Source organism: Vanderwaltozyma polyspora, genomic scaffold (genome assembly GCF_000150035.1).
Source record: "Vanderwaltozyma polyspora DSM 70294 KpolScaffold1066 genomic scaffold, whole genome shotgun sequence".
In the NCBI taxonomy this organism is placed as follows: Eukaryota; Fungi; Ascomycota; class Saccharomycetes; order Saccharomycetales; family Saccharomycetaceae; genus Vanderwaltozyma; species Vanderwaltozyma polyspora.
This window is the reverse complement of record NW_001834648.1, coordinates 61,935-76,370: the sequence shown is the minus strand read 5'-3', so window position 1 is coordinate 76,370 and position 14,436 is coordinate 61,935. Positions and strand designations below refer to the sequence as shown.

General features: G+C 31.2%; 8 protein-coding genes across 8 annotated transcripts; 5 read left to right on the top strand and 3 right to left on the bottom strand.

The window, feature by feature from the left end:
- Window positions 1–261: 261 nt before the first annotated feature.
- Window positions 262–1,701, top strand: MRX6 (Mrx6p; the record flags this gene model as incomplete). Its single annotated transcript, XM_001644285.1, has 1 exon — window positions 262–1,701. The coding sequence occupies one exon, from the start codon at window positions 262–264 to the stop codon at window positions 1,699–1,701; it is 1,440 nt and encodes a 479-aa protein (XP_001644335.1).
- Window positions 1,702–1,878: 177 nt separating this feature from the next.
- On the bottom strand, window positions 1,879–3,471 carry RIM21 (Rim21p; the record flags this gene model as incomplete). Its single annotated transcript, XM_001644284.1, has 1 exon — window positions 1,879–3,471. One exon carries the CDS (start codon window positions 3,469–3,471, stop codon window positions 1,879–1,881), a length of 1,593 nt encoding a protein of 530 aa, XP_001644334.1.
- A 1,624-nt stretch (window positions 3,472–5,095) lies between these two features.
- Kpol_1066p42 (GTPase-activating protein) lies at window positions 5,096–7,066 on the top strand (the record flags this gene model as incomplete). Its single annotated transcript, XM_001644283.1, has 1 exon — window positions 5,096–7,066. The coding sequence occupies one exon, from the start codon at window positions 5,096–5,098 to the stop codon at window positions 7,064–7,066; it is 1,971 nt and encodes a 656-aa protein (XP_001644333.1).
- A 204-nt stretch (window positions 7,067–7,270) lies between these two features.
- MDY2 (Mdy2p) lies at window positions 7,271–7,870 on the bottom strand (the record flags this gene model as incomplete). Its single annotated transcript, XM_001644282.1, has 1 exon — window positions 7,271–7,870. One exon carries the CDS (start codon window positions 7,868–7,870, stop codon window positions 7,271–7,273), a length of 600 nt encoding a protein of 199 aa, XP_001644332.1.
- Window positions 7,871–8,111: 241 nt separating this feature from the next.
- On the top strand, window positions 8,112–8,969 carry SHR5 (Shr5p; the record flags this gene model as incomplete). Its single annotated transcript, XM_001644281.1, has 1 exon — window positions 8,112–8,969. The coding sequence occupies one exon, from the start codon at window positions 8,112–8,114 to the stop codon at window positions 8,967–8,969; it is 858 nt and encodes a 285-aa protein (XP_001644331.1).
- Window positions 8,970–9,181: 212 nt separating this feature from the next.
- MID1 (Mid1p) lies at window positions 9,182–10,846 on the bottom strand (the record flags this gene model as incomplete). Its single annotated transcript, XM_001644280.1, has 1 exon — window positions 9,182–10,846. The coding sequence occupies one exon, from the start codon at window positions 10,844–10,846 to the stop codon at window positions 9,182–9,184; it is 1,665 nt and encodes a 554-aa protein (XP_001644330.1).
- Window positions 10,847–11,184: 338 nt separating this feature from the next.
- On the top strand, window positions 11,185–12,195 carry RFC3 (replication factor C subunit 3; the record flags this gene model as incomplete). The annotated part of the gene is made up of 1 exon (XM_001644279.1): window positions 11,185–12,195. One exon carries the CDS (start codon window positions 11,185–11,187, stop codon window positions 12,193–12,195), a length of 1,011 nt encoding a protein of 336 aa, XP_001644329.1.
- A 624-nt stretch (window positions 12,196–12,819) lies between these two features.
- CAF40 (CCR4-NOT core subunit CAF40) lies at window positions 12,820–14,019 on the top strand (the record flags this gene model as incomplete). Its single annotated transcript, XM_001644278.1, has 1 exon — window positions 12,820–14,019. One exon carries the CDS (start codon window positions 12,820–12,822, stop codon window positions 14,017–14,019), a length of 1,200 nt encoding a protein of 399 aa, XP_001644328.1.
- Between the last annotated feature and the right edge of the window lie 417 nt (window positions 14,020–14,436).

Genomic DNA, 14,436 nt, shown 5'->3' with positions numbered 1-14,436 from the left:
ATGGGGTATGAATCATTTAAGTTATTAATGATTCTGTTCAAATATACTGTGGCTTGATATCAATACTTTGTACACACAACTTTTCTAACTTTGTTTTAAAGATTTTTTGCATTTTTTTGATATCAGGTAATCTATTCACTCTTATTCCAATAGAATCATCAAAACTCTTTTTGACACATTTTCCTGTGAAAGAATACATAAGGATAATAATTTTAAGGGCATTTGGATAGAAATCATATTGGAATTCCTTTACATTTGGTAATGATAAGAAGTCCGTCAATTAAAAATGTATATAATAGAGTACGCTTTCCAATAGTAGTGCAAACAAAGATTCCAATTAGGCACTACAGTTCTAAGAATGAAAATAATAGAATACCTGATAAGGGAAAAATATTGGAGTCTAATGAACCAAATATAGTTGAAGAAAAAAATAATGAGAAGATTACTTCTGGAGGGAGTAATCATAAGAAATCTTTGATATTACCAAGAGTTCCATCAACTGAGAATATTCCGGTAGAAGAAGTACAAACTGATGGATTATTTGCTGGTTATAGACCTTTGTTTCTAGGTAATTGTCCAATCGATGATGCTGAAAAAGGTTCTGAGTTGGATAGATTTCTTGCGTCATTTTCAGATTTGAAGCTACTCAATAACGAAGATTCTGATTCAAAAGAGGTTAAAATTGAAGATATTTTGGAAGACATTCAAAACGATATACGGAATGCTACAAATGAAGATATTGGTGATAATTCTAGAACTCGAAAGCCAGTAGTCCCATGGGATGCTTCGATCAGTGGTTTGATATATAATGATAGACCGTTTAAAAATATTCCTAATGAAGTAGTAAGCAAATTGAAACCATTTAAATTGATTGTATTCGAGAGGAAAATTGAGAGCAATAAACAAATAAATGGCAATAAATATATTATTATGAATGTTCACAATTCAAAGATTAACGATAAAACAGAAATGATAGATATCTATCAAGTGAATAAATCAAAGCAGCTTCATGATCAAATAGATGATAATACTATTATCGGCGTATCGAAAAAAACTCTAATAGAAAGCAAAAAAAAGTATGATACGGAAATGATAGAATTTCTAACCAAGTTTAAATTCATGAAAAGCGATCAAAGATTATTGACAAACTATGTAAATAAAATTGATAAAATACTGATCAAAGAACTTTATAAATTGACTAAATTGACTATTAAGCCATTTTTTGTACCATTTAACCTCCCATTGATATTATATTTGCCACAATGCATTAGTTCAAGAAATTCCTTAAAACGTATTCTTCGAAAGCACATTAATGATCATACACTCCCTATTTTATCCACGATAATAAGTAATAATACAAGTACTATTCAAAATGAGAAATTTTTAACGAAATTCAATTCAAAATCTAAGAATTTTATAAATGAAATTTCAAATGAACTACCTTCAAGGTATTACGATGATCAAGAAATAGATTGTTTACTACATAAAAGTCCAGTGCCAAACTTTAAAAGAATTTATTGGTTAAAAAAAAGTAAACGTAACAACATTTTCTATGGTAAAAATATCGACAAGGACTATATACTCGATTTCAACAATGAGTATAATATTACAAGAAGTAATATCAAATATATGAAATACCCAATTTGTCTATATTCAAAAACACTGAAAGAATTCTTCTCCGGCGAGAATTATTATGATTAATTATAGTCTATATAGTAATAGCTGCATTTTTTTCCATCATAACGTCATAAAATTTAACTATATAGATATAATTAAGTTTGTAAATAAAAAATAGAATAATAAATATGCCAGTATCTCTGGCTTGATAAATGTTACATTTTTAATAAATTGTCTTCATTGTATTTTTAATTAGAATTATCAGATGCTTTCATCAGCATCCATTTCTACAGTGTCCTCATCCGAATCGAATACAATATCTTTATTTCTATAAACAAAAACATCGTTTGGTCTATCCAACCCAATTCTATTTCTTACTATATCTTTTTGATTCTTATCTGAGCTATCCGTTGATGCATAATTTGATTTTGTAGAGGCACCAAAACTTTTCATAACGACATAATCAGTAAATTGTGTTAACCTATTTATTGGAACCTGTAAGTTATCGCCTAAGTAGTCCTTATAAGTTTTCTTTCTCTTAAATTGAACTTGGTTTATACTTTCGTCATCATTATCATTCTCAGCTAAATTATTTGTCCTAATATATGGGGCATCTTTCGATTTAGATTTTACAATATGATTAATGCTAACGCCATTGATAGGTTCGAGTATACTTTCACAACTTTCAGAATCATTAAATGAGCCTGGGCTTTTGTCTGATAAATCTGAGCGAACTAATGCATCTTGTACCTTTAATGCATAGTTTGCTATATTATGATCAGTCTGTTCATATTCATATAGATGTCTTCCAAGTATACTTTGGGCTTCCTTTTTTCTTGTTAATATTTCTATTCTATTTAACCACTCCCAAACAATGATTGTTGATCCCAAATAACAAGTGATATTGAAAAGTTCACCCAGATTACTTAACCATACATGGATTATATCGCAGAAAAAGACCACTAACTGTAAAAATACTATTACGATTGTTAATATCGTTAAGGTTGCCAGTTGTGTGGCACTAAAACAAAATTTCCACTTGCTGATAACATATGACGTAATTATACAAGCATATGAAGCACCGAGTGCTATTCGAAAAAGGTAAACAAAAGGTGATAATATATCTGAAAAATGGAAACTTGTTTTATTAGGGTCTGCGAATGTGGAAATTGCCCATAATACATTAGCGCATATTATAAACATTAAACCTGTTAAGAAGACAATTCTCTTTTCCACAATTCTGCCAAAAATTCTGGTAATATTTAATAACTGACATATTTGTAACAGTAATATTGATAGGAAATCTAATATAATAAAACAATAATCATTTGTTATAAGATGTAATACCGTTCGTACGGTTACCGCGCCAATTCTGTGATGATCTCGGGATAGTTGAGTCATTGCTCTAATTACAAAAATAGTAATATTTATAGTAGCTAGCATTGAAGCCAGTTTCGCTATTCTTGAGAAATATCTATGATGACTGTCATGTATAGAGATGAAAACTAACACTGTCAAAAACCAAATAATGACTAAATTTGAAGAGAATGACAAAACTAAAGGATAGACACCATACTTAAAAGAACCACCTTCTGGTCCACTAACTAATGTATATTTTTTCCAATCTTCCTTAACAATATCTAAGTAAGCAAATTTTGGTAAGTTTAGCGAAATGTATGAGGGTTTACCGTCATCACAATAACTTCGGAAAGAAACAGAATCAGCATGAATTACATAACCAGGTATATCGCGTCCGACTAGTATACCGCTTCCTAAATTATTCTTATTACAACTTCTATAAACCTGTGTGCGAGCAGGAAAATTATCCAAATCCCAGGGACCACTAAGAAGCATTATTCTTCGTCCTCTACCAATAGATATGACAATAATGGAAATGAGACGCTGATATTGGAATGACTTCAATAGTAGAAATTGAACAAACCAAACCAGCAGCTATTCAATATCTAGACTCAAAATATATTTCTAATACTAAATTAATTTCTTGATCTCCAAAGCAATTTAGAATCTAATATCCATCAAAAATTATGGCTTGAAACAGGGTATATTTAACAACCGCTAATGATTCACTATTCTGACTATTGTCCTTGACACTTAATCCTTGATTACCTGCAATTATTGTCAAAATTAATAGAACTTAATGCAAACTCATCTCTTCATTTTAAGCTTTAAAGTTTATTAATTAATCTATTCCGGTTTTAATTGATCGTTCGTGTATAATGAGTATTTTAGAAATTTCAGATATACGAATGTATCGAAAGATTCAATCACATGATCAGTGTTAAATCACAATATAACCCTTAAGTATTATTCCCAAAATTTACAAGAGCCTTTAAAGCGAATATCAATTGAACCTTTCACAGTTAAACACAATTTCCAATACATACTAATTCAATATATCTAGTAATATTGTAAGTTAGATGAAGATTCTCAACAAATTGTAGTAGTGATATACTGTCAAAATATATAATTTACACGAATGTTCTTATCCCTATTGTAAATATATCTTTAGTATATATAACCAGTTATTTTAGAAAACATCAGTTGCCCATTTTATCAAGAATAATAGTACACAATAGTATATTGGTAAAGTACTTCTTAAAGTTGAAAAGATGACATCAAAACCCTTTGCTCAAAAATATAGTGCCACGATATAATTATATATCTGGTTCCACCTCAATGAGTTTAGTAAGGCTGATTTACTTAAATTTAATTGTTATTGGAGTAAAAAACAATTACAGAAGAATAAATTCTCTTCTTACTACTAATAATATCTTCATTTTACCTTCAGCACTCTATCACTATATATATATATATATATCTTTATGAATTAATTTTCAGTAAAGACAAGAAATCATATTTATACTGAAAAGAACCGAAAAATTGTGTTCCCTTATATAAGAACACTAACACCGTCGTCATCATCGTCGTTGGCGGTTAAATGTCAACGAGACATATCTTCTTTTCTTTTTTTTCCACATTCTCCAGATAAAACTGCATTACCCGGAAATAACTATTCTCTAGCTCACGTGATCCAAAAATAGCTCTTCTATAAAAAACAAAAAGTTGCTAAAATCAAGATCATTAGGAAAAACTTGAAAATTTAAAGGTTTTATATATTTAAATTTAAATTACAACTAATGAATTTTACAAAGGAAGGTTAAATTTAAAATTTTGGATTTTGTTTGCTTTGATATAGGTTTTAGAACTTGATAGGTAGCTTTTATATGTATTCATAGAACTTGTGGGTGGGTGGTTCATTTTTTTTTAAAAGAAATTTAGTTGGTTTTTGAAAGAGAAACGAGAGTTTTAAGGAAGAAAAATTTTTTTCGACATCGTATAGGTGATTAGGTTATTAAGAATAGGTCACTGATCCCAGTTATCATTTTGGTATAAGCATACATCTATCTATATTTTTCTTTTATTTTTTTTGGTAAAAAATTAATATTAGGGAGAAGGTATGGTTACTAATGGGGGTGATCCATTGAGGTTTTCAACTGGAGATGGGATTGATATTTTAGCTTCTAAGGAAAAGTTTATAAATTATAGATTCAAAGCTGTTAGATCACCGTCAGTGCCTAATTTCCATGAAGGCAATTATAAAAATTTGAATTCGAGTGAACCTATTTTGGCAAGTCCAATAGCAGCTCAACCTAATTATGAAAGTGATAGAGATACAGAAAATTTAGTCTTAAATTCTGAGCATGATGGTACCAATAGTTTAATTGATCTTTATAGAGATGAAATTGTTCATGAAAATAAAGATAGTAATGATAGTGAAGAGGGTGAAATATTTACAAGGAAAGAGGAAGAAATTGAAAACAGTAGTGAAGTTGAGCAGGCTTTCAGCGGATCTCCTTCAAAATTAGTAAGTGTAATGGATAATGCAGAACATTTTGATAGATACGGTTTTAGGAAACAAAATAATTTTATTACTGAAGGCGTTTATAATAAATGGTGGGAGGGATACTCTCAATACTGTATAAGAAGAAAACATAAATGGGTTATGCTACTAGAGAAAAGTGGGTTATCTGTAGATAATGATATGCCTACTAGGTTTCCACCAAGAAGTGAAAAATTGAAAAGATACGTAAGAAAAGGTATTCCAGCAGAATGGAGAGGAAATGCTTGGTGGTATTTTGTCAGAGGTCAGGAGAAATTAAACAAAAATAAAGATGTTTATGAAAAGTTATTGGTTAAGATGGGCGATTTAAATGATGAACAACAAAGAAAGAAATTAATTGATCTTGATGTAATCGAACGTGATTTGAATAGAACCTTTCCTGATAACATCCATTTTCAAAAAGAACAATTTCAAAATAAAGAACCACCTATGATCCAATCTTTGCGTCGAGTCTTAGTGGCTTTCTCTTTATACAATCCCAAAATTGGCTATTGCCAATCAATGAACTTTTTGGCCGGTTTATTGTTATTGTTTATGGATGAAGAGAGAGCATTTTGGATGCTAGTTATCATCACCTCTCGATACTTACCTGGTGTTCATAATGTTAATTTGGAAGGTGTTAATATAGACCAAGGTGTTCTTATGTTATGCATAAAGGAGTACCTACCAGAAATATGGGAATATATTTACCCCAAACAAAAGTTAGAAAATCAACATAAACATGACTCTTTGAACATTTCTACGGAAGTATTAAAAAACGAATTCCTGTTTAAGTTGCCTCCATTGACCCTTTGCACTGCAAGTTGGTTTATGAGTTGTTTCATTGGAATTATACCAATAGAAACAACTTTAAGAATTTGGGATTGTCTATTTTATGAGGAATCTCACTTTCTGTTTAAAGCATCTTTGGCGATATTTAAATTGTGTGAACAAGATATTATCAAAGATAAACCACTTCATAAAACCCTAGGTCAATACACTTTACCTAATAGCAATAGAACATCTAGATATTCTAGGTTGTCGCAAGATGACTACGATATGGAAATCTTCCAAATCATTCAATCATTTCCAAAAAGAATCATAGATCCAAATGATATCTTCGAAAAGATTATCTTTAAAAAACGTATTGCTTTGAATAGACTTGATCAACAAGAGATAGATCGTTGTAGAAAATATGTGTCTAATCAAAGGCTAAAGTATAAAAATTATAAAGATCTCATAGGAGACCAAGAATCACTAAAAAAAACCACAAATCGTATGAATAACAATATTAATATTATTAACAATAATAATATCACTCGTGAGAGTAATAATAACAACAATAGTAACAATAATAACAATAATACATCCTCTGCTGCAGAATCCCTAATGAAAGAGATTAATATGACAAATGATCTCATGAACGATACATTATCCTCGGAAGTTTATGGATTTAAAAAGGGCCTGTCTAGTGTTCATTGGAACAATAGTATAAAAGAAAGGGTCAAGCAGATGAGAAGGAAAAGGGAAAAGGACTATCAAACATAATGGCATTTTAATTATTTACATAACATCATATCATTTTTTTTTAATTTTTTATATGTTCCATAAATATTTAGATGATAGACATATATTTATTAAACATTCACTATTTATATAATAATAAAAACGATATGAATTAGTATATGAATATGTTTGTATCTGTGGTATACAGGGGGGTATAACCATTCTAAATGTAGATTATGTTCTAATTTATTTAGTCAACTCCCAACCTTTTTGCAATCTTTGCAAAGTTAAAGACGCATGTTTGTCATTATTAAATTTAGTCTTTAATAATAATTCAATCTCATTCCAAGGAACCTCTAGATTGGACAAATCAATATTTGTGCTATTGGTCTCAATTTCACTGGCACCTTCGGTATTTATCTCTTTCACAGGTGCCTTCGAAACCATAACATTCAATGTAGCATCTGATAAATTGAAATCAGCCAACAACATCTTATCGTGCAAAACTTTTCCCTTCAATAATAATTTCAATTGTTCAACATGTTCAACCTGTCCCTCAGCTACTAACAATTGCTTAACTTGATATACAGTATCATTAGTCGAGAACTTTTGTTCAACACTAAATTTAGGAGCTCTAACACTTTTCAATGTTAATTTAATTGAAGAAGCAGAACCATCACTTTTCTTAACTCTCTTAGGATCATACTTGTATTTTAAAGGTGGCAGAGCAACCCCCAAAGACTTCACCTCCTTCAATGGCTTCTGGTAATCCCTCCATAATATAGGATCTGATAATGTAGCTAAAGTCAAAAACTTACTGACAAATTCACTTTCAGTAGTAGTCATATTATATTTAATTTGCTTCACAACCAAAACTGGATAAAATCAACCAAATACAATTCACAATTACAGCTATTCTTGGGTCCCAATTCCTTAACTAACCAACTGTTTGTTTCAACTTCAACTGTTGCTTCTGATCCTTTTCTCTTCTGTTATAATGTCAAATCGATAAATATCAAACTTTTTTTCCAGATATAAATAATTCAGATATAAGAAGATAAGGACATTTAAAGTAGTATATCAAGTAATGAATAGTAAAGAAGATAAGGCAATCGCTGTTATATTGATAGGATCTCAGCTTATAATAGGCTACTGTCAAAGGGTTAAGATCAGTTTGTTGGGGGGGGCGAATTTGTTGATTATTAAGTTGATAGGCAATTCAATTGAATCGATGAATGATAACAATATTAGTGATGGTACAAATGAATTATCTGGGGATAGAGAACCAGAGTCTGTGATGATCAAGCCTATATTCTTTAACTATCATGAGTTTTCTGAGGTTTATTATTCTGATATCAGTCAATTTGTTGAATTCAAAGGTCATTCTGAGGATGAAACTATTTGTATAACTCATTTTCCTAATGTTTATGCGGAATTAGGTTCATCAGAGAGTCAGAATACAAGGATTGTGAGGATACCCAGAAGGTTTGAGACGACCATTGAATATCCTTCGTTTAGTAATGTATTGCCTGGAGCTGAACCAGCAGCGATGGTCAATGACGATGATGGGATGGAGTTTGTTCCTCATGGAATCTATGATGATGATAATCAATATTTTGGATATTCTTCTGTTAGTCCACTGTCAATATATTTAACACAAGAACAATTTGAAGAGATTGTAGAGACTATTAATAAACATTGCAAAGAATTGTATTCGGTTACTACTGCTTATAATTTGATAGATTTTTTTTTAGAAACAGTAACTTTGACATTATGGAGATGGGTTGCTAAAAGGGTGTATCCAAATCCTCTTTATAAAATTGATGATTATGTAGATCATATCAACAATTCGGATTTATTTAAAGACAGATGCATTAAACTAATACATCCAAGAGATTCGGGTTTTTTATCTCTTGACTTCCAAATTCCTAAACCGCATAACTAAACTCATAGATTTACTTTGAACTAACTGTAATACTACTAATATAATTTAATTTAGTTTAATATAATATAATATGATATAATATGATATAAAATTACTATCTTTAATACAAATTTATATACACCTCTATCTTAATTAACTCATATTAAAAATGTATACTTTGACCTTCTCAAATATTAATCTATAATGTCATGAATTTATGCACATTTTTATCTTTAATTGTTATTGTTATCTAGGTTATTCAATATGTCAGTAAAGTTCTTTTGTCCCGCATTATCTGAAATTGCTGATAAATTGAACAGCACTAAGTTTGAATAATCACCAATATAGTTACAAGTTGGGAAATCAAAATTTTCCAAAAGGAAGTTATAACTTAACGATAATAAGTCATAATTTGATGTAATAGATGGGCAGGCAAAACCAAAATCACTTGGGCAATCTCTAACCATTGAATAGCACATATCTATACACGGTAACACTTCATAATAATCATTTATTGGAGCAATATCATTGTTGATGTAGCTGTTTCTATTTTGTGATTTTTGTCTTCTAATAAACAAAGGAGATTCATCTGTTGTGCATCTAGGAATTGAAACAGCACATAGCCAATTCATATAAGATGCGGCACAATCATCGCATGTTCTAAATGGTGAATATCGAGCATCAAGTTCGGTATCACAAGGAATTATCTGCAAAGCATTACTGAAGTTAGCATATAAGGATTCAGCTATCGAATCATACATTTTTGCTATTGCATCTTTATCACTTGGAAATTTACTTGATGTTGGAACAGAATATGCAACACCAGAGCAGAAATTTAGTCCAAAAATCAATGAGCATGTATTATCTGGCTTTGTTGTAAAATCTATTCTTCGGAATAGAACACCTCCTATATCTAAAATGGCATTAGTATCTACAATTTTCTTTACCAAATATGCGGAATATGTTGTTGAACTATTCAATCCAGTAATATAAAATTGGCCTGTAGAACTACCATAAAAGGTACCTAGTGATATCTTTTGAGCAGCAAGGGTATCATTATTCAACATAGTTGTATTTATATTTAAAGTTGCAAAATCCCTTGAAGATAAAATATAAGGACCATTTTTTATGGCGCAGACAGACATACCAAACATTTCATCAATTATATCCGCTTCCTTAGTATCATAGATATAAACATCGTAGTATTTCAATGCTGAACTTACACCAGTTGATTTGGTTGAGTTAGCCACTGAACTTGAACCTATTGATAATAATGCAGAATTATAATCAGTGTCTAGTACTTGCAGCCATGATCTGGAATCCCATTGATATGTAAGATGATTTAAAGAAACGCTCAACGTATAATTCCAAAACTGATTCTCATTCTCTGGTGTCCTTTCTAATGGCATTTGGGTATCATAATCAAACAATTTAGCCACTATATATAATTTTGAATACAAAATTGATGAATCATTAGCAAAAGGACTAATCGCATATGATGAAAAATAACCCTCTGTGTAATCCCCATAGGAGGCAGTTGTTAAATCAGAAAGAATCGACTCATTAAACCCATAATATATCCTTAAACTTGGTGAGCCATCAGTAGTAATATTATCCATAGAACAAATATTACCAGACATAAAGACAAGCAATTCATAGGCTGTGCTGAAGGTAACATTAGCATTAGCATTAGCATCTTTTAAATCGAACACATACTCAGTAACCACACCTGCACTGATATTACCAGTCACTGCATCTAAATTAGTTAGATCACTGGCATCAAAGTCATCAGAATCACTTTTCAAATGGAAACTTTTTAAACCTGAATCAAATAGATTAAAATTCGCTAATACAAATTTATTACTTACTATGAAAAACAGTAAGAATAAAAACATCATATTAGCACATTTTTAATTCAATTATCAACCCTTCCAGAAAACCAGCAATATGTACTACCTTGTTTTGCCCAAAGGTTATCAACACTTTAAAAACTCTTCTTCTTAAACAATCAAATATAAATTTCAATATCTTCTTTAAAAGCCTTTAAATTTTTCAATATTTGATATAGTTGCCATATAAATCGAACAAGATACACGTAAAAAGGACAATATAAGCTTTGTTAAATTGTGTGATAAACACTAGATCAACGGTTTAGAATTGGATCATCGAAGTATTTTATACTAATTGGTTATTGTTGTTGATTTTATAGATTATATTTTTGAAACGTGGGGTTTCGATGAGTTTGGGTAGAGCAACTAATAGAGAGAACCTGCCTTGGGTAGAAAAATATAGACCAACTTCATTAGATGAAGTTTATGGTCAAAATGAAATTGTGAATACAGTTCGTAAGTTTGTTGAAGAAGGTAAATTGCCTCATTTACTGTTCTATGGGCCACCTGGTACTGGTAAGACATCTACAATTATTGCATTGGCTAAAGAAATCTATGGTAAAAACTACCATAATATGGTATTAGAATTAAATGCTAGTGATGATAGAGGTATTGATGTAGTGAGAAATCAAGTTAAAGATTTTGCATCTACAAGACAGATATTTAGCAAAGGTTTTAAGTTGATTATATTAGATGAAGCTGATGCTATGACTAATGCTGCTCAAAATTCTTTGAGAAGAATAATTGAAAAGTATACTAAGAATACAAGGTTCTGTATTTTGGCTAATTATGCTTATAAATTAACACCGGCTTTGTTGAGTAGATGTACAAGATTTAGGTTCCAACCTATTGGCCCTGCTGCTATCGAGCAACGTATGAACAATGTAATTATTAAGGAAAACATCAAGATCGATGATGCCGCAAAGAAGGCACTGCTAAAGGTTTCTAAAGGTGACATGAGAAGGGTTCTAAACGTACTTCAAGCTAGTAAAGCAGCAGTGGAAGAAAATGAAGAGATTACGGAGGAATTGATCTATGATTGTTGTGGTATGTGTAGACCAGGAGATGTGAAAAAGATATTGAAAAGTATCCTAGAGGAAGATTTCACATCTGCATACTACACGATGAACAAAATATGTCAAGAGAAAGGTGTTGCCTCAGTTGATATTATTGAAGAAATAGTATTATTATTAGAAGAGTACGAGTTACAAAATGAAGAAACTAGAATAGAAATGTTGACTAAACTAAGTGATATAGAATATGCCATTTCTAAAGGTGGCAACACAAAAGTAGTTCATAGTGCTATTATAAGTGCTATCAAAACCAGTTTTGAAAATGAATCAACTGTTGCCGCATAGCGTTTGTATATAATGTTTTATAGGAGCAAGTATATATATATATTGGTATTCAGTGATTCGAATGCATAAGTGTACAATAAGAATTCCTAAACCAAATATTTTGATCTGAGATTAGTAATATGATAGTGAGATTGGAAATGGCTTTTAGATTTGGTAAGGTGCTTGTGTAATCATAATAAATATGACATCGACATTGTAGTCTTGATATATATATGTGTGTTACCCCACTTTGAACTTATTATCACGTGTATAGTCTATCACATGACTGAGTAAGATTTCCGTTAACAATGATCAATATTTTTTCAATATGGCTAATTGTTGAAAATTAAGTAACAGAAGGATTAAAAATTAGTTTAATAACGAAACTTAACCATATAACGAATAGAAATAAAGTTAATGGAATCATAAACAGAACAAGTTATAAAGGCTATAACAGATCGGGCAACTTATACTTGAAACTATTGGACAATTACTATAGTTAGAATCATTGATATTCAGGTTTTTGATAGTTTTTAAATTTTTCCCAATTAAGTGTTTCAAATTTGCATTCGTTATCTTTTATATTAAAGGAATATTTGGAAATATTGTTTAAGATTAGATTAATAGAAGACCTTTGTGATCAGTATGCAATCGACTATGTTTATGCCTGCTGGTAATGTTGTAAATTCAGTTGGTGGACCTGCTATGGGAGGTGGTGCTGGACTAGATGTGGTTCATGGCAATGTAGGAAATAGCGGCACTGTTAGTGGTGGAGCTGCTGTTACCGGAACTAGTGCTGCTGGTGGTAGTGGTGTAGGTGTTGTGCCTGGAGTCGGTGCTGTTGGTGCAGCCCCTGGTGTTGGTATCGCTCCTAATTCTGTTGGTGGCAACCCAAGTGGGAATGGTGAGACTCATGCTCTAGATGATCCTAATGTGTACCATTGGATATGTCAATTGACTTATGGCCCTCAAAAAGAACAGGCAATGCTGGAATTGGGAAGGAAAAGAGAACAATTTGATGATTTGGCGATGGTTATTTGGTCCTCATTTGGTGTGATGACCTCTCTATTGAACGAAATTATATCAGTTTATCCAATGTTACAACCTAATTTACTATCGAACCAATTATCTAATAGAGTATGTAACGCGTTAGTCTTGCTACAATGTGTTGCTTCGCATCCAGAGACAAAGCATTTATTTTTGCAAGCACATATCCCATTATTTTTATTCCCATTTTTGAATACTACCTCTAGACAAAGGACTTTTGAATATTTGAGATTGACTTCATTGGGTGTCATTGGTGCATTAGTTAAAAATGATTCTCATGAAGTGATAAGTTTCCTACTAAGAACCGACATCATTCCATTATGTTTAAGAATAATGGAGACTTCATCTGAACTATCCAAGACTGTGGCGATTTTCATTTTACAAAAAATTTTATTAGACGATGTTGGGTTGCAATACATTTGTGCAACTTTAGAAAGATTCTATGCTGTAACTAATGTACTAAAGAATATGGTTGATCAATTGACTTCGCAAACACCTCCAGGAAGACTATTAAAGCATATAATCAGATGTTATTTGAGATTAAGTGATAACTTAGAGGCAAGAAGGCTATTAAAAATTGTATTACCCGAAAGATTGAGAGACAATACTTTTACTGAAGTATTGAAAGATGATGTGGGATCCAAAAGATGTCTGGCACAATTGTTATTAACGTTGAATGAAGACCAACAGATGCCAATTTCAACTGCCCAACAACAGCAGCAGCAGCAACAACAACAAATGCAACCATTGCCACAAGGAAAGGCACCACAGTCATATCCACAACCTCCACGTATGTGAGTAAAAGCATTTACCAAAGTCAATCTGCATTTTTTTCATATCCTCATCATAACTTCACTTCAATCACACATAAAAAGCACCCTATACTGTACATTCTATTCTGTGTTGTATTTTATATATGTCTCTTCACCTTTACCTTTACCTTCACCTTCACCTTCCCATTCTCCCCGTTGCATAGCATTCCATTCTTTAATATTTTTTTTATCATTAATAATGTTAGTATCATTCACATTGTGTACTATAATAGAAACAAGATCCTAAGTCAACAGATTTAGACACTTCTCATCTCATCTCATCTCCTTCTTAGTCAGTGACGTCTTGTTCAAACTTGATGAACCAACCTTCTCTCATTAACCCAATACAATACATTACATATCACTATATACGCCACTATAAATCCTTCCAATTTCGGTTTTT